We start from the raw sequence: 17,809 nt of genomic DNA on the forward strand, positions 1-17,809 counted from the left end.
TTCTGTTTGATATCGGTGTTTCATAAACTGTACATTTGTGTTTAACGTTATTAGGACATAAAATTATCCGAAAAGAAGAAAAAGATGCATTATGCGGACAGCAATTTGTTGAACTTTCCAAATATCAGACGATAAATTTGGTTTACTGTAATAGAGTTGTGTAAAGGCATAATACAAAGTACAATTGAAATTTACAATAACAAAATATTAAAATCAAGGGGGATTTGTGAGAGCTCAGAAGAGTTGAAAGGATAAAGAACTGAAGCAAGTTGACATCCGAAAGCTCATTATTAGCAGGTCCAACAGACGTCTACTGGTTTACTTTCGAAGCAAACGGTGAATCCTCTGGTTGGCTCCTTTAACTCTGAAAGCAATCTCATCAACATCATCTTCAACATGATCCAATGCCTTGTTTTGCCTGTAATATCCAACAGCATATACAGAATTCTAAGAAATTGTGGAGAATTCTAGTGCTAGAGAATGTTCTTTCAAAAAAATATTGGACTGCGACAGGTTTAAATAAAATGATATGGAAAGTGAGGATTCATAGAGTTCACGCTAACTTGTTTGGAATTGAGGTGTAGTTGTTGCATATACATAATTCTTAGAAGTAACTAACACAATAAGGAGAAAGTGGAAAGGTAAAGGAAGACTAACCTCTCAATTTCAGATCCCATGTCCGTAGCCATATGCTTGAGCTCCCCCAACAGGTTGCTGAGATCTGATAGGCCATCATCTTGCTTTGCTTTCTCAAGCTGTCAAAATTTCAAATGAAGTAACTTAGCTAAATGATATTACTATTCATATTCATGCAAAAGGGAAAGAAAGGAAAAAGGGAAAAACAAGGAGGAGCTGAGCCATCTCCAATCTGGTAGCAAAGGATAAACAATGTTTTGTTACTAGGACTTAAAATTTTTGTCGGAACTAATTTGTATCGTCTCATGGTCCAACAGGCCAAAGCATTACAAAGGCAAACTTTTCAAGAAACCTAAGTTACTGCAAGGATCACAATGTTTTACTACTTTTGTTGTTTAGCTTTTGGGGTTCCAAAATGAAACTTCTCTCAAATTTAAAGCCACACTTGGAGCCTTGGTGGGCAAAGTTACCCGATACCTGTGCTGGTGGGAGGTAATAGGTATCCACGGTGGAATAATCGAGGTGCGCGCAAGCTTGTCCGGACACCACCGTCATAAAAAATAAATAAGCCACATTAAAAATGGAACAAGGTTGTTTCTCAATGTTTCACTCAGAGATCAGCTCAACTATTTTCTTATATTTCCTCCCCTCGTGAATACGAATAGAAGTCACTCTTCCAAAAGCAAGTGGATATTTCCTCCCGTTAAATCCACTATTATTTTTCCTCCGTTCACATTTCTTTACTCATCATTTAAATGAAGTTCGGGAGAAGTTGAGTTTCTAGAATTATATTTCTAGCTCACCAAACAAGTTTTCAGTGAATATCCGAGTTAGAAATAAGGAACCAAAAATTAAATGAGGAAGTTCCCGAGATCCACATACACACTAAAACTACAACTACCCAATATGCAGGATACCCTATTGATTAGTTTTGGTCACACTTAGGTCTGTGGCTTTCTGCATCTTTCCTCACTTTGCCATCCACTTTTCTAGCATTTTCGCCTTTTCATTTAAAGTTGCAATTTACCAGTTGAAATATTGATGATTAAGAGTATATAACAAATTAGTTAGTATTTCCTCATTTAACTTTGCAGAGAGAAAATTTTATTATCTATATACCAAAACGAAAATATCATAGAATAGAATTAAAGAAAGACGAGAAAGATTCAGACACGTAAGCACATTGTCACTTCTACATAATTCTTTTAGTCTGTCAGGGTTGTTATTGTGCAATCACAGGTACGGTTGATCCTGCATAATTATACATATCCAACCCCCGCTTTGACAACAACAACAACATACCCAGTATTATCCCACACTGTGGGGTCTGGGGAGGGTAGTGTGTACGCAGACCTTACCCCTACCTTGTGAGGATAGAGAGGTTGTTTCCAAAAGACCCTCGGCTCATGAAAGCATAAGCACCACATTAATGAAAATATATACAAGAAGGGGCAGTAACAAAAAGCCATATAAAAGCATAATAAAAACAACAAGATAGTAAGGTGATCAACAATGAAAGAAAACAACGGCTAGTCATAAAAACTTACTACGAATAGAAAACGAGACTGCATGCCAATACTACTGTTATGAACACTCTAGACTACCTACTCTACTACCCTAATCCTCGACCTCCATACCTTCCTATCAAGGGTTTGACAAATATGCTTTAAATCAAAATTCACGCAATTCATACACTTGGATATGTGGATCTGACTCTCTTACATCCAAGAGCCACATCTACAAAACGGGATGTGAAAGCACAATAACTTGAAGCAGACTATAATAACTGCTTTAAAAATGCCACAAATCTTATCTTCACTTTACATGGTTTTAATGATTTCAGAACGGAGTTGGTAGACACCGAAAGTGAACAAATGACAACGGCATATTTCTGGTCTGTTTTCTTTTATGCTTTTTATTTCTCTCTTAGCTCTTCCTAAAATCACCATGAGTCACAAATCCTCATTTCCAAGCCCATTTTAGCAAGAAAAATGACTTTCAAGGACAAAGTATCACAAATCAAAGACTATAGCTTGCAAGATGATATCCTTGAAAGTTTAGATGACAACTCTTATAACTCCATGCTGATGAAAACACGGCAAAACGAATAAGGAAAAAGCCTTTTGGCAAATGAAAGTTCACATATTAATCTTAATCTTAACTTTTCATTCAATGCTATAGGGAGCAACTTTGACTTTTCTACTCCATGCAACGTCAATTCCATAACTCACTCAACGACTTTATAAAAGAGTTCTTGTAAATCAGTATTATCTATCTTGTATCAAGTCACATGCACATACCTCAACTTTCTGCAGGGCATTCGCAGGTTCTGGGGGTGGTGTTCGTGAACTTGACCTTGCCTTAGGTGCAGAGCTCAATCCTAATTTCTCCCTCAGCTCCAAGTGGTTCCCCCTTCTTTGAACTGGATCATCTGCCGCATTAACACAGTGTCAGACTAGCTATCATTGTCAGGTGACACGACCTTTCCGTTACTAAGCATCTTGTGCACATTTAATCCAGATATCAAATCGTATTAAATGAATGAGAAGAACAAAATTAAATGAGTCACCTCTTGTGATAACGGGTCCTGTAATTGCGCGATTCTTCTTTGGCTTCCAAGTCTTAGAAAAGATGCCCCCAAGACTTCCCACGAGTTTTTCACCCTGAAATAAAATTTCAAACTTAAGTCACCCAAGATAACAAGCAACAATAGCAAAACAGTTGCAGAAAGCAATTAAATGCAAAATCTACCTAATCAAGAAACATGTAATGAAGAATTTACAGCTCGTGAGACATAAGGCACGAGGGCGTCTAGGTAAAGGGTAAAGCAGATTCTTTATGATCTAATAAAACCCTTACCAAAATCTATTTCGTTCTAAAAGACGCATATCGGACAAACGAACAAGATTCATCTTCAAATGAAATAGAAAGTAAAAACTATCACTTAAACCCAACAAACAAAGAAAAAAAATAAGAGAAGATAGTTGCTTCAGGAAATGATTAACAAAATTATCAGAAATATAAAACACATAATGGATATGGGCAGTTAATTAAAGCCAATAACATAGATGATAATGTTGGCCACAGTTGTCTCTGCTTTTGCAGAAAACCAAATAAGATATCAGCGGACTAAACAAACCATACCCTGCTAAGATCATGGTCAATGTTGGCTGCAGTCATATGGGTTCTTGTAATTTGTTCTCCCTGTTGATGTAAGGTGATCAGCGTTTTTGTTGCATCCTCACGCATCTCTTCTGCAATCTTCAGGCAGCCGTTAACAGACTTTGTAGTCTCTTCAGCCTTGTATACAGCATAGTCTTCCAATTCCTCTACAGTTTGGTTTTCAAATCCTCCAGACTCCCGAAAATCATTCTTGTATTTATTTCTTGCTGTCGAAGTTGAGTAAGCACGTGAAGGAGTCTCTTTAATTTCTTCATCATCAAAAGGATTTGCACTCAAATTTGGGGTCGCTACAGAAGGCTCTGATGATGTTCTCCTTGATGGTTTGACTGTTTGCCTCTTGTCAGATTCATCATCAGAATCAAAGGGATTTGACCCAGATTTACCATGGAATGCAGGATCTGCAGAGTTTTTTCTAGCATTCCAATGTAAAGGAGACTTCTTAAAACCATGCATTTTTTATGGATATGAAGCAACCGCACGGGTGGGACCTGCTACAGATTAAGGAACTATCTGCAGAAAGACACAAGATCAAATTATGAGCACGTTCACAGAAACAATAGTTAGTCTGTCTCTGTGAGACACGTACAAGGAGGAAATTCAGTTAAAGATCCCTGCTTATATCAACTAAATAAATGAAAGTTAACGGTATTGAACACAACGATTGGCAAGGAGCTAAAAGATTAAGAGAGAATAAATCTCAACTAAAAGACTCAAACCAAGCTTTGTTCAGATAGGAAAAACACAAATATTCAGGAATACAGAGAAATAGCACTAATAAGTAATGGAAAAGCCAAAAATCAAGTATGCAATTCTAATGTAATAAAACTAATACGCCTTAATTCCAAGCAAGTTGTGGTTGGATATCTGAATCCTCGATATCTGTTTAGCTCTATCTGGACCGATGAAATACAAATTACACAGACAAGAGAGGATAGCTTGTTGGTAGCTTCCACCTCCAACCTACGGGCTGACCTAAGTTGGAACACTGTTCTCCAAGGAAAATTCGAGAAAAAGAAAGAAAGAAAAATCCCACAACAAAAGCAGAGGCGAATCTAGGATTTTGAGAACATGAGTGCACCACCGAAGAAGGGAGAAAAAAGAAGTACTAAGTGATTTCATGTTCCTTTGGATTAACTCAACATTCAATCAGGTGTACCATTCAACCTTTTTGGAGTATGAGGTCAAACAAATAATATAAGATCAATTAAATACCTAGTTTAGTGGAAGATCATGAGTTCACGTGCACGGTAAAATAGCCAAAATCCGCCCCCGACTACACGGACCAATTTCTACAAGAATAATATCGAAAATTAAGGTGCATATCTGGTTCTATTTACATCTCCATAATAACAAAACGTTATTTCAAATTTCTTCTGTAGAAGTAAATTACAGCAATCATCCTTTAGCTAAGCAGAAATTTAAGAATATTCCTCCACTCATATAGTCATATTCCTAACTGCTTTCATGCTGATTTCTCAAAGACCCACAAATCATATAAGAAAACCCAAAACAGAAACCAAGATTGATAGCTAGAAGCATAGGGGGTTTTCCCTAAAAAGTAGAAATGATAGTTCCAAATGATAATTTCAGAAATAAAAAAAAACATATCACTGTAATAAAGTTTGAAGTTACAATTAACCCATATGAATAACAAAGATATTTTGACATAAACTCAGTATATTCATATGTTGAATTTGGAATATCATGACTGAAACACAGAATAAAACCAAAAGAAGAAAGAAGTGGGTGATGTGCAGATTACCTGAAAATCCAAAGAAGATTAAGTATGCAGAAAATCTAGAGAGAAAGATTGAATAGAATTGAAAAAACTGTAGTTTGGTGTATATATAGGGGATGATATTTGTGAAGAAAGAAGCGTGGAGTAGGGGATGTTAAGACTTTTTGAGTAAGCCAACAAACAGTGTTACAAATTGGACCGTTTCCTCTCCGTATCCCTACGTAGACTTGACCTGCTCTTGTCAACTGCTTTTATTTCCTTTCCTTTTTCTTCTTTTCCCTTTTTCTTTTGTTGATTTTTTTAAATAAAAGTTACACCTACGATTTACACTTGTGATTTATATCAATTTTTAAATTAAACAATTACACCTCACCAAATTCATTCTCAATCTTATACACTATATTGGAATTTTTTTCTTATGTCAAGAGAATTTAATAGTTCATATGGAAAAGAAAATTATTTTTATTTTATTTATACAAATGGCAGCCCGGTACACTAAGGTCACGCTATGCGCGTGGTCCGGGAAGGGCCGGACCACAAGGGTCTATTGTACGCAGACTTAGCCTGCATTTCTACAAGAGGCTATTTCTACGGCTTGAACCCGTGACTTCCTGGTCACATGGCAGCAACTTTACCAGTTACGCCAAGACTCCACTTTTATCTTATTTATACAGTATAATTTTTAAAAGGAAAAAATAAATTTAGCCTCCTTGGCTCCTGTTAGCTCCCCATTGGCCGAGATCAACTTGCCTGCCATGTTTTTCCTTTTTTCGATTAGAATGATTATCTCTCACATTTAATTAAGTATGTTTTTGGAAAAGAGAGAAAAATACTAGTCTAATTTCCTTAAGGTCTAGTTAAACTACATGCTCTCCAATTTAAACATCAAATTCTTCTCCCTAGAAACTCTCTGCTTGAGCCTTTAGATGTGATGAATAATCTTGTACAATGCAGAAGAAATTAATTAACATGTCATTTTGCTAATTAAATAATCATTTTGCTATAAAGTTTGTTTTTGGAAGTGCTGGAGTATTGTGTTTTGACCTATATAAGTAAATATGTTGAAACTATTTAATATACTCTATTCTAAAAGTGATTTAGAATTAGAGTATTCTTTCTTAAGAAGTACAAGAAAATTAACCCTTTCAAAAAAAATTCAGAAGGTATTATATTATCGTGGGGATCGAAAATAACAAGGCGTCATGCGAAAACTAATAAAACAAACTTAGGTGACGATAAATCAGACAAAAAAGAAAACATAGTAAATAAACATACTATATTAATATAGTTCGGTCAAGTGACCAACATATATATGATTTACTAATATCAAAGAGAAAAAAGCTTATGAGAGGATAAATTCTCCCCCTAAACAAAACTATCGTAATGACTACATTGTGGATTCTATTGTGTTATATATGAAGGAGAGATCCTCAATTTATAGAGGTCCACAAGCTTTTTTTACAAGAAAGAAATTGTCAAATATAGAAGAGAATCTATACTTTTCTTTTAGGAAAAATAAAATAATTATGGTTAATATTCTACCCTTTCTTCAAGTAAAAGAATAAATTCAAATAAGATAAAAAAATCAGGACAAATTCTTAACAATTACTTGAAGAAAAAACTATATATACTCATTCATTTCCTATTGACAATCATATTTTACTCCACATTATTCTAGTAAAAATCTGAAATACTTATATCTTTAAATATATGGGGGAAAACACCAAACATCAAAGATCATATTTTTTCTTTTTTACTTTTTAGTAGTAAAAATGTATATCAGGAAAAAAAGGATGTGGTACTAGATTGCAGAATAAGTAAACAGGTATTAATGTCATTGCGTTTATTGACACGTAAGAACTTCACTGCCATTTGCTTAACTTAGAATTATTAGCATTGAATTAGTCTAGAAATTCCAGTATTTTTATTTCCTAAAAATAAAAATATTAACCTCTAAACTTGCCAAATTAGCAAGTTGTGCATTAAAGCCAATATATTACTATTTTTAGTACTTATATCTAACGACAACAATTGTAAATCAATATTGACATGGTATAATGGATCAGTATCACATTACCGCGTGAAAATAGCACGGTAAGTTTTCGGACCGGTAATTGAAAAATAGTCAGCATTTACAAAGTCATTGGAAAATAACTACTATATTGCTGCAACACGGAAAGTTCCAGCATAATATACTAGAGATTGATGTACTTGTGTATGAACTTCCAGCATATTATGCTGGAACTCCAGCACACGGAAAGTTCCAGCATGATATCTGGAGATTGGAGCACTTGTATATGAACTTCAAGCATATTCTGCTAAAACTCCAGTATATTATGCTGGAAGCTCACATGTAAAAAATTCGAACTCCAGTATATTATGCTGGAATATTTTTCGGATTTTGCACAGTGTTTTCGTTCAAATTTATCTTTACATGAAAAGTGACTAAATTTTGATTACTTTTGAAATTATGGCTATTTTTCAATTACTACTTGTAAATCTGGCTATTTTTGAATTTCGCCCCATTACCGAGTACCAAAACTTTCAAGTAACAAGAAAACGATATGTTGCGATCTCATTAACTTTACTCCTTTCACATAATTTATATTGAAGTCTAAATGATCCATTGCACTTTTTAAGAAAAAAAAAGAAGTTACCCACACCAGATAATTACACCAACCAATAGAGTTATGACATGTGTTTTTAAATAAATTTATTTTTGCAAAATTAATCATGATTAATTAATTTACTTTCTCACCTGATTAATTTACTTAACCAAAATAAAATGTATGATTGGATAGAAACACTCGATGCGAATACATTTTTACCAACTAATTATTAGCCAAACATAGATATTGGAAATGAGTACAAATGAGGAAGCACACCTAAAACTCTAGAAGACACCCTTCGGGAAAGAAGCTCTTGCAGTTTCTTAGCAACTTCCAGGAAACCAGTAAGAATTAATGATAGTGTATAGAACAATTCTTAACTACTAAGTTTACATTGTTAATTAAGTTTTTTGACTCGAAATCTCATCACTATTTATATTTTGATCTCGCTTAAGAAAAAATAGAAAAATAGTTTTAAAATACGCTTACCAAAATTTGTGGCTGAAAATTTTGGTGATTCGTCTGAATTTATGATAAAATTCTGATGACTACCATAACTGTTGCGTGCTTTAAAATTCTACTTAGAGAAAAATTATGGCATGGGGCAGTTTTTCCAAACTTCGATTAGCGGGATTAAAAAATCAACAGTGATATCAAAATGTCCTATTTTTGTCATTCTCCCTTGAATTTAATGCCTCCAAGCTTATTGGGCCTGTTAATGATGTTATGGATAGTTGGGGATTAGAAAGGCCCACAACACTGTTATACAAGGAAACATTATCATTTTCCATAATTTAAGTTTGGAGTTTAAAGTAAAAAGTAAAGTTATCAATGAAGTTTTGGACTAAAAATTTAAAGTTGGACTTCTGCTCAAAATAGTGCTCGCTATGAGGAAAAAGTGGTTATTGCCCTCTTAATATTAAGAGTGACACTAAAGAGTTGAATTTCTGGCAACCTATACTTAGTCTAATACCCAGATTTTCAATGGATAAACTCCTAATAAGAGATTTTTTTTTTTTTTTTTTTTGTGAGAATCAGTATTGGTGGTCCTGTCTACTGAGTCTTCATTTCTCTGTTGTATGATAACTTTTCATTTAGTATGGATTAAGATAAAGCAATATAATGAGATGTGTTGTCATGTTTTATGATAGGTACCTAAACAACTACCTTTTCTTTAATTGTTTACAATATAAAAATGCTTTTTCTCCTTCATGACTTCATACTCTAATCCCATATTCAACACCTCATAATTCATCTCCCTTCAATGTCAAGAAAAAATAATAATTATACCAGAAAAGTTTTACTCTTCATGCCAAGTCTAGCTCAACTAGGAGCTAAAGTGTATTAAAATATCAACCCAATATAGAAATCAAGTTTACATCTTGTAGAAATAAGATTCATTTCCCTAAGCAAATGTAAAAGAGTGCCTAGTGGCTCAAGGAGCCAAATGCAAAATGTTACTGCTCTGAATTGAACACTTCAATTATGTAAAGAATTAAATGAATCTGTACACTTGTGAACCTTGGATGAAAGATTGAAACCCAGTGTGAACCATGAGATCCCTCCAATCCTTAACAAGAGGTTTCACGTTCGTACTCTAAGAATGGTCACGTTCGTACTCTAAGAATGGAGTAACGAGAGGTCTCACGTCCATCCTTCAATAGGTCCTACGTGACATTAATCCAGATTAGTTAGATCAGTGAATTTTGAATATTTGATGCATAAAAGGGCAGCCCGGTGCACGAAGCATCCCACATTCACGCAGGATCGCACCCCAAGGGGTCTGATGTAGGCAGTCTACTCTGATGCAAGCATGAATGACTGATTCCAATGGTGGAACCAGATTCAGTTAGAAATTAGGCCCACTAGTTGCTCATGTTTGTGGCTGCTTCCTATCCACCATGTTTGGAACCCAACATGTTCACTGCTCTCTTCTTCAACTGGAGCAGGCAAGTTAAGATCCAAAAAGTCTCTGATTTCTGGTGTTGGTTTCTGTAATATAACAGCTTGGTTGTTGCTTTTGGCCTTAGCAATCAAATGGGATCTTTTGTGACCTCCTAAAGCTTGTCCTGATTGGAAAATCTTGAAGCAAATTGGACACTCATACCCCTTTAGTTTCTTGGACACAGAACTTGTCTCAACCTTTTCACCAAATTCATCAATTGTACTGTCATTAGAGCTATTCTTTGTGTTTGTGAGCTTGTTATCAGCAGCTTGATTTTGCGTATGCTCAATCGCAATAGTAATGTTTTCACAACCTTTAGTTCTTTTGTGGCTTGCTCTATGACCACCAAGAGCTTGGTAAGAGTAAAAGCTCTTGTTACAAGTAGTACACTCAAATTTGATCTTTTTCTCAGAATCAGAATCATGATCTCTTAGTTTCTTTGTGTTGCTATCTACACTAATATCACACTCATTCATTTCAAAGTTTCTTTTCTTGCTATAGCTCCCTTTGTCTAATTTGTAGTGAACTTCAATTTGAGACTCCTCAAATCTATTTTCTTTATCCTCTTTAATCTTCTTTTGCTTATCATCTGATTCCTCTGATTTGTCCATTTTGTAACCATTTCTTGGAATCCTAAGAGCTCTAGCATTTGACTTTGAGCTCTCACCTTGTTCTGGCTTCCCATTTTTGACTTTCTTCAGCTTGACCAATTCACCATCTTTACATTTGGAGATCTTACTCCCATTTTCATCAGTAAAAAGATTTAGGCCAACCCAATTTCCTGAATCCTTTGAAAGAATAATCAAACTCATAGCAACCTCCTCTTGTTCTTGTTCAATCTCAGTTACAGTAGAGGAAGTTGTAGTTGTTATGTACCTTTTAATCTTTCTTGATGATCTCTTCTTCTTATTGGGAGTTGCTGTTTCAGTATCAGATTGAATATCCATAACCTGTTTGTGAATTGCATAATTAGCATCATTGTTCCAAGAATCTTCTTCTACTGTACTATTCATATATGATATTATTTTCTCTGAGTGACACTTCATGTGGCCAAATAATGCTTTCCAAGATTGGAAACTTTTGCCACATTCTTTACATACCTTAATCTGATTTGGAACCAAATTAGTATCTTCACTTGACTCAGCAAATTTTGAAGCTTTCTTTGGATTTTCCCTTAGACCATAATCAGCAATAGGAGAACTTGCTTCAATAGATGGAAGCTTCTTTTTAGTCTGATCAAAGGAAGAATTGATCAAATGAGACCTCATATGACCCCCTAAGGATCTACCACAAGGGAAACTTTTGTTGCAAAATTTGCATACATACTTCAGTTCTTGATCTTCTTTCATTGAATTTAATGAAAATTCAAGAAACAAGAATCCAATCTGATGATCAAGAAAAAAACCAAACTTTAACTAGTATTCCTCACAGATATGCTTCAACTCTATATACCATTGTACTAAACCAACAAGCTAATGATATAGAGTCAACCAAGAAAAAACAGAACCAATTATAAACCAGATAAGAAGCTGAAATATGAAATGGGGTTTCAGAATTCTGAACTTTTAGCTCAAAAAAAATGAATTTTTGATCAATAACAAGATCTACCAGGCAAGAAAAGAGAGCTGAAGAAGCTGGTGAATAAACAAGCTACTAAAAGAAGAGAAGAAAATTTAAAGTACTAGCAGTTTACTGTCTCTCTAGAGTTTCTCTCTCTTGCAATTTACAATGCTAAATTTGGAATTAGGAGGACAAAACCATGCATGGAAGCAAAAGATAAAAAGAAGAGGTAAAGGGGAAGATGGTAGTAACACGTGTAATTAATTGAGAATCCTACGCTAACCCAAATCCAACGGTTGACATTTGAGCATCTCTGTGGCTGAACTGACCTTAGCTAGCTCCTGCTCAAACACACTTAAACAACTGTTTATAACTATTTTTTCCCTTTGTCTTTCTATTAAGGAAGCCCACAACTTCAAGTGATAGAAAAAATAAATAAAAATTCCACTCTCTGGTCTTCTTGTTTATTTTCCTAATTATTCTATTTTTCCAAAGACTTGTAGGTCCTGCCAGCTCCCTTCTTTGCGGTTTCTTCACTTAACAACTCTTTTTTCACTTAACAACTCTTTTTTCACTTACTAACTCAATCGCTGTATATAGTATAAATCAAGCTCTTACTCTATTTTACATAGTGACAAAAAATTTACATTGTATTGTTATAATAATAAATAACTCACCTTATTTTATTAGGTTAAGTTAACCTAGAGTTAATTTTTTTACGAGCATTATAGGATAGCCTGAAAAATAGAGCAATAGCCTACTAGTATATTGTTTGAATTGCGCTTGTTGGGCTAAAATCAACTTAAATATATTTTTAATATGGTGTGATATTATACGCTTTGAGCCAAGTCGCATCGTTTGAATTGCGCTTGTTGGGCTAAAATCAACTTAAATATATTTTTAATATGGTGTGATATTATACGCTTTGAGCCAAGTCGCATCGTCAGATTATTTATGACAAGCGAAGCCTGCAACTAGTTCTTCTTGTGTGCGCATCTCCAAGCTCATAAGTACAAGCAAACCGAGTCCCGCACCATCACTCGGCCATAGCCATACTTGTCTCGCCAAACCTAGGCTTTGATAGCAGTCATTGGGCTAAAACGAGTCCAAATATACTTTTAACATGGCGTGATATTGTCTGCTTTGAGCCACGCCCGTACGGTTTTGTCGTCTCACACCACTAAGAGATCCCTGCATTTTATATGAAAGCTCCCAATCTTTTCAGTTACCAATGTGAGACTTTGTTCGAACAGCGATGAAAATGTAAAATGAGAGAGGTTGCCGGCCTGACTTGATTGCAGCCTGCTATGATCATATCACTAACCACAACGTAAATATCTAATTATATATTAAGGATATTAATCACATATTAGGAAGGTAGGTGATGAAAGTTGTTTACCCTTTTTGCCTGTTTTATAAGTCGGCAATCTTAGCACAAGAAGTAGCTGTAAATTTGTGTTTGGGATTTTTCCTTTGCTCTCTTTGTTTCCTTCTCTACTTGAGCAAAATTAAACAAAGAAATTTTTTAGATCAAACATGTGCGAGCACATTATTTTATGTCTAACTTTCGCCTTGTGAAGTATACATAATACATGCAATATGATTGTTGTGTGAGGCAAAATGTCTTGTGATTGGCTAAAGAATCTTGGATTTTAAAAGGCAAATTCTTGAGATTTTTAGGTTTTCTGAATTTGATTAATCACTAGGAAAAGATAAGCTTTTTGAGGGACAAAAATGATTGGGAGGAAACACTGCATCAAATCTCATTTTCTGGTCAACTTTGAGCAAATTAATTCTGAGGTTTAAGCACAAGTGAGTAGAACAACTCATTATATGGCTGTCATGTCAGTGTTTAGTACTTTAAAGTTCATATCTAACTTCTTTGGTGTCTGATATTTAAAAATAGGACAGACTTGCCTTTTCACAGTTAAGAGGAACAACCACATGCATGTGGATCATTTTTATTGGTTCTCTAGAAAGTATGATTTAATATTATAAGAGAAGCACTGTTCCTCATATTAATTTAATTTAATTACAAAACATAATTTAGCATAGTAATTCATAATATAAGGGCATAAGGCCATGGTAGACGACAACAACAACAGCCCAGTGAAATTTCAGTAGTGGAGTCTGGGGAGGGTAGTGTGTACGCAGACCTTACCCATACCCCGAAGAGATAGAGAGGCTATTTCCGAAAGACCTTTGGCTCAAGAGAACAAAAAGACAAAAGGAGACAATATCAGTATCACCACAGAAATCATAGGAAAAATAGGAACAACATGAAATCCAGAAGAAAGATGCAAAGCAAAAATGATAGCTAGTAAATAGGTCCGGCACTGAAACGCAAAATAGTAAGACACGACATTACCACTAGTTAGTTTAGACAAAAACCCTACCAGACTAGTCTCACAACGGTACGAAGTAAGGCAAGACTCACCTACCTACAACCCTAATACTCGACCTCTACATCTTCCTATCAAGTGCCATGTCCTCGGAAATCTGAAGCCTCGCCATGTCCTGCCTGATCACCTCTCCCCAATACTTCTTCGGCCGCCCTCTACCTCTCATCGTGCCCTCCACAACCAGCTGCTCACACCTCCTTACCGGGACATCTGGACTGCTCCTCTGTACATACCCGAACCATCTGAGTCTCGCTTCCCGCATCTTATCATCAATGAGAGTCACGCGCACCTTCTCCCGAATATCAGCATTCCCGATCTTATCCATCCTAGTGTGCCCGCACATCCATCTCAACATCCTCATTTCTGATACTTTCATCTTCTGTATATGTGAGTTCTTAACAGCCCAACACTCAACCCCGTACATAATGGCCGGTCTAACCACCGCTTTATAGAATTTACCTTTGAGTATCGGTGGCACTCTCTTGTCACACAGAACTCCAGATGCTAACCTCCATTTCATCCATCCTACCCCAATATGGTGTGTGACATCCTCATCGATTTTCCCTCCCCTCTGGATAACTGACCCAAGGTACTTGAAGCTGCCTTTACTTGGGATGACCTGTGAGTCAAGCCTCACAACCACGCCCACTTCTCCCGGCTCAGCGCTGAACTTACACTCCAGGTATTCCGTCTTCGTCCTGCTCAACTTGAAACCCTTAGACTCAAGAGCCTGTCTCCAAATCTCCAGCTTCTCGTTAACACCGGATCGCATTTCATCAATCATAACTATGTCATCGGCGAATAGCATGCACCATGACACCTCCCCTTGAATATGGTGTGTTAACGCGTCCAACACCATGGCGAATAGGAACGGAGTGAGCGCAGAGCCTTGGTGTAGCCCCATAACAACCAGAAAATGCTCAGAGTCGCCTCCTACTGTCCTTACCCGTATCTTAGCCCCATCATACATGTCCTTAATCGCCATAATGTAAGAAACCGACACACCTTTTGCCTCCAAGCATCTCCAAAGAACTTCTCTAGGAGCCTTGTCATATGCTTTCTCTAGGTCAATAAAAACCATATGCAAGTCCTTCTTCCTATCTCCGTACTGTTCCACCAACCGCCTAACAAGGTGTATAGATTCTGTAGTAGAATGACCCGGCATGAACCCGAACTGGTTGTCAGAAACAGACACTGACATCCTCACCTTCGCTTCAACCACCCTCTCCCACACTTTCATAGTATGACTCAGTAATTTGATACCCCTATAATTGTTACAACTCTGGATATCATATTTGTTCTTATACAATAGAACCACCGTACTCCACCTCCACTCATCCGGAATCCTCTTCGCCTTAAAAATAACATTGAACAACCCAGTCAACCACTCCAAACCTGTTCTTCCCACACACTTCCAAAATTCCACCGGAATCTCGTCAGGCCCTGTCGCTCTACCCCCACTCATTTTACTCATAGCTCCCACGACCTCCTCAACCTTAATGCGCCTGCAGTACCCAAAGTCACGGTGACTCTTGGAATGCACCAATTCACCTAGCATGATATCCCGATCCCCTTCTTCATTCAGAAGTTTATGAAAGTAAGTCTGTCATCTCTTCTTAATCTGAGAATCTTCCATCAATACTCTACCATCGTCGTCCTTGATGCATCTCACTTGGTCCAAATCCCGAGCCTTTCTCTCTTTCAACTTGGCCAGCCGGAATAGCTTCTTCTCCCCGCCTTTTTCCCGCAGTTCCTCGTACATACGACCATAAGCTGCAGTCTTAGCCTCCGTGACCGCCAACTTAGCTTCCTTCCTAGCTACCTTATACCTCTCCATGCACGCACGCCTCTCCTCCTTACCTATGCTCCCCACTAACTTCAGGTACGCCGCCTTATTCGCTTCCACTTTACCCTGGACCACTTCATTCCACCACCAGTCTCCTTTGTGCCCGCCAGCGACGCCCGTTGAGACCCCTAACACCTCTCTCGCAGCCTCCCTTATACAGTCTGCTGTCGTTGACCACATAGTGCTCGTGTCACCACTGCTCCTCCAAGCTCCCATAGCCGACAACCGCCCCTCCAACTCTTGGGTTTTATACTTAGTCAAGGCTCCCCACCTGATTCTCGGTCTTCCTCGAGCAGACCTTTTCCTCCTCTTCAACATAATACCAAAGTCCATCACCAGATGGAGCTAGATTATAACTTATAGGTTCGGTCGAATCCAGATGCTTTGGTCGAAACTCTTTATTTGTCTTAAGAAACATATTAATTATTTACAACTTATTAATTTAGAATCCAGTAACTTAAAAGTACTACGTAGAATCTCAAACTTATAAACTTTAAATCTTGATTCCGTCCTCTGCATAAGACGATGAAGTTGTGGAAGGTATGAAAATATGCGTGCTAATACAATAGGATAATAGGTTGTTTTAAGTTTTTTTTTTTTTTTGGCCACATTTCCTCTAGCTAACTTACTAGATGGCTGGTGAGATAGCTGCTCAACCACTTTGATCGTAAGGTGGCATATATCAAACCAGTTGGATATTTACACCAACATAAGTAAAAGATATTTACAGAATTAGATCACTTATAAGTTAATTAGAGGTAAATTTTATGATAAACATTAATAATTAGTAGCTAGTAACAATAGTTACTAATCTACTAAAAAATATTAAATTATACTAATAGTGTAAAAATATATATAATATATATTATCAAATGTGTGACACAAAACTAACCATGCATCATTGCTTAGAAGAGCTTCTAGCATGTGGCAATTTAATTTCATTGCATACTACTTATCTAGCAGGACCACAAATTTGTTATAATATATACATAATGCAGCAACATAGCTTACAAAGTAGACAATTCTAAATTGCTCAAATACGTGTGGACATTTGTATGGCATATCCTATTGCCCAAAGTGACTTCACTTGAGAGTGAAGAAGTTTTAGGACTCTATTTTTGCCAAAACTAATGCTCCAAATTGACAAACAAAGACACTCTTCCAAGTAAAGTTTTGTCACTTCCTGTCTTCTTCAATTCCATGTCTTGAGTCCATTATTTACTCTTTAAGATAAGATGCCCACTTTGGCTTTATGCTTTGAGTGTCAAGCTCCCTCTACTATCAAATTCATGCCCTTTTTCAGACTTAGGCTTGAACACTCTCCCACTAGGAGAGATAGGGGGGACATTGAATTACTATTACTAGTAGACAAGCTAATTTTCCACTAGCTAGAAAGCTAGCCGGCCATCTACTATTCAAAATTTTCTTTATCTAAAACCAATCTAGATTTCTTCTGCTTCACTACGGGGTCGTTTGACAGGAGCTGTAAGAATAATGTTGAATATGATGTATTAGTAATGGTATTAGACTATTAGTAATGTTGAGATTAGTTATGCTGGCATTAATTATGCGAAGATTATTTCTTATTTACTGTTTGTTTTGATGTATTAAAGCATGACATAATTTATAATAAAAAATTAATTATTTACAAAAATACCTTCCAAAACATGGCGAAAAGTATTTTGAAGACGTTTTGAGGGGAAATTATGTCCTTAACCATATTTATGCAAGTATTAAAAACTCTTGCATTGTTAATACCATGGTTTGCTCTATATTAATTATACATAGGATAATACCAAATATATTGAAAAAATGTACCAAACAAGAGATTAGTAATACTTAAAACTAATACTTACATTATTTTTTTCTAATACCCCCTACCAAACGACC

At 36.2% G+C, this 17,809-nt stretch overlaps 2 protein-coding genes across 4 annotated transcripts; both read right to left on the reverse strand.

Moving 5' to 3' along the window:
• Positions 1-104: 104 nt before the first annotated feature.
• Positions 105-5,778, reverse strand: LOC107832072 (SNAP25 homologous protein SNAP33). 2 transcript variants are annotated; one of them, XM_016659882.2, is made up of 7 exons: positions 5,582-5,640; positions 5,032-5,108; positions 3,781-4,329; positions 3,206-3,299; positions 2,937-3,067; positions 658-755; positions 105-418 (listed from the first exon to the last, which is right to left on the reverse strand). In XM_016659882.2, exons 3-7 carry the CDS (start codon positions 4,270-4,272, stop codon positions 319-321), a joined length of 915 nt encoding a protein of 304 aa, XP_016515368.1. In that variant the 5' UTR covers positions 4,273-4,329; positions 5,032-5,108; positions 5,582-5,640; the 3' UTR covers positions 105-318. The 2 variants fall into 2 exon arrangements, with proteins under 2 accessions (XP_016515368.1, XP_016515367.1); XM_016659881.2 differs by lacking the exon at positions 5,032-5,108 and having other exon boundaries at positions 5,582-5,778.
• Positions 5,779-9,472: 3,694 nt separating this feature from the next.
• LOC107832070 (uncharacterized) lies at positions 9,473-12,031 on the reverse strand. 2 transcript variants are annotated; one of them, XM_016659875.2, is made up of 2 exons: positions 11,212-12,030; positions 9,473-11,061 (listed from the first exon to the last, which is right to left on the reverse strand). In XM_016659875.2, exons 1-2 carry the CDS (start codon positions 11,458-11,460, stop codon positions 10,012-10,014), a joined length of 1,299 nt encoding a protein of 432 aa, XP_016515361.1. In that variant the 5' UTR covers positions 11,461-12,030; the 3' UTR covers positions 9,473-10,011. The 2 variants fall into 2 exon arrangements, with proteins under 2 accessions (XP_016515361.1, XP_016515360.1); XM_016659874.2 differs by having other exon boundaries at positions 9,473-12,031.
• Positions 12,032-17,809: the final 5,778 nt, after the last annotated feature.

Source organism: Nicotiana tabacum, chromosome 22 (assembly GCF_000715075.1).
Source record: "Nicotiana tabacum cultivar K326 chromosome 22, ASM71507v2, whole genome shotgun sequence".
In the NCBI taxonomy this organism is placed as follows: domain Eukaryota; kingdom Viridiplantae; phylum Streptophyta; class Magnoliopsida; order Solanales; family Solanaceae; genus Nicotiana; species Nicotiana tabacum.

Excerpts from the sequence above, each read along its gene's own strand:
- LOC107832072 (XM_016659881.2), bottom strand. The coding sequence starts at position 4,272 with ATGCATGGTTTTAAGAAGTCTCCTTTACATTGGAATGCTAGAAAAAAC. Across the intron at positions 3,300-3,780 it reads TTGACCATGATCTTAGCAGG|GGTGAAAAACTCGTGGGAAG; the intron begins GTATGGTTTGTT and ends ATTTTATTTCAG. Across the intron at positions 756-2,936 it reads ATGCCCTGCAGAAAGTTGAG|CTTGAGAAAGCAAAGCAAGA; the intron begins GTATGTGCATGT and ends AAATTTTGACAG.
- LOC107832070 (XM_016659874.2), bottom strand. The coding sequence starts at position 11,460 with ATGAAAGAAGATCAAGAACTGAAGTATGTATGCAAATTTTGCAACAAA.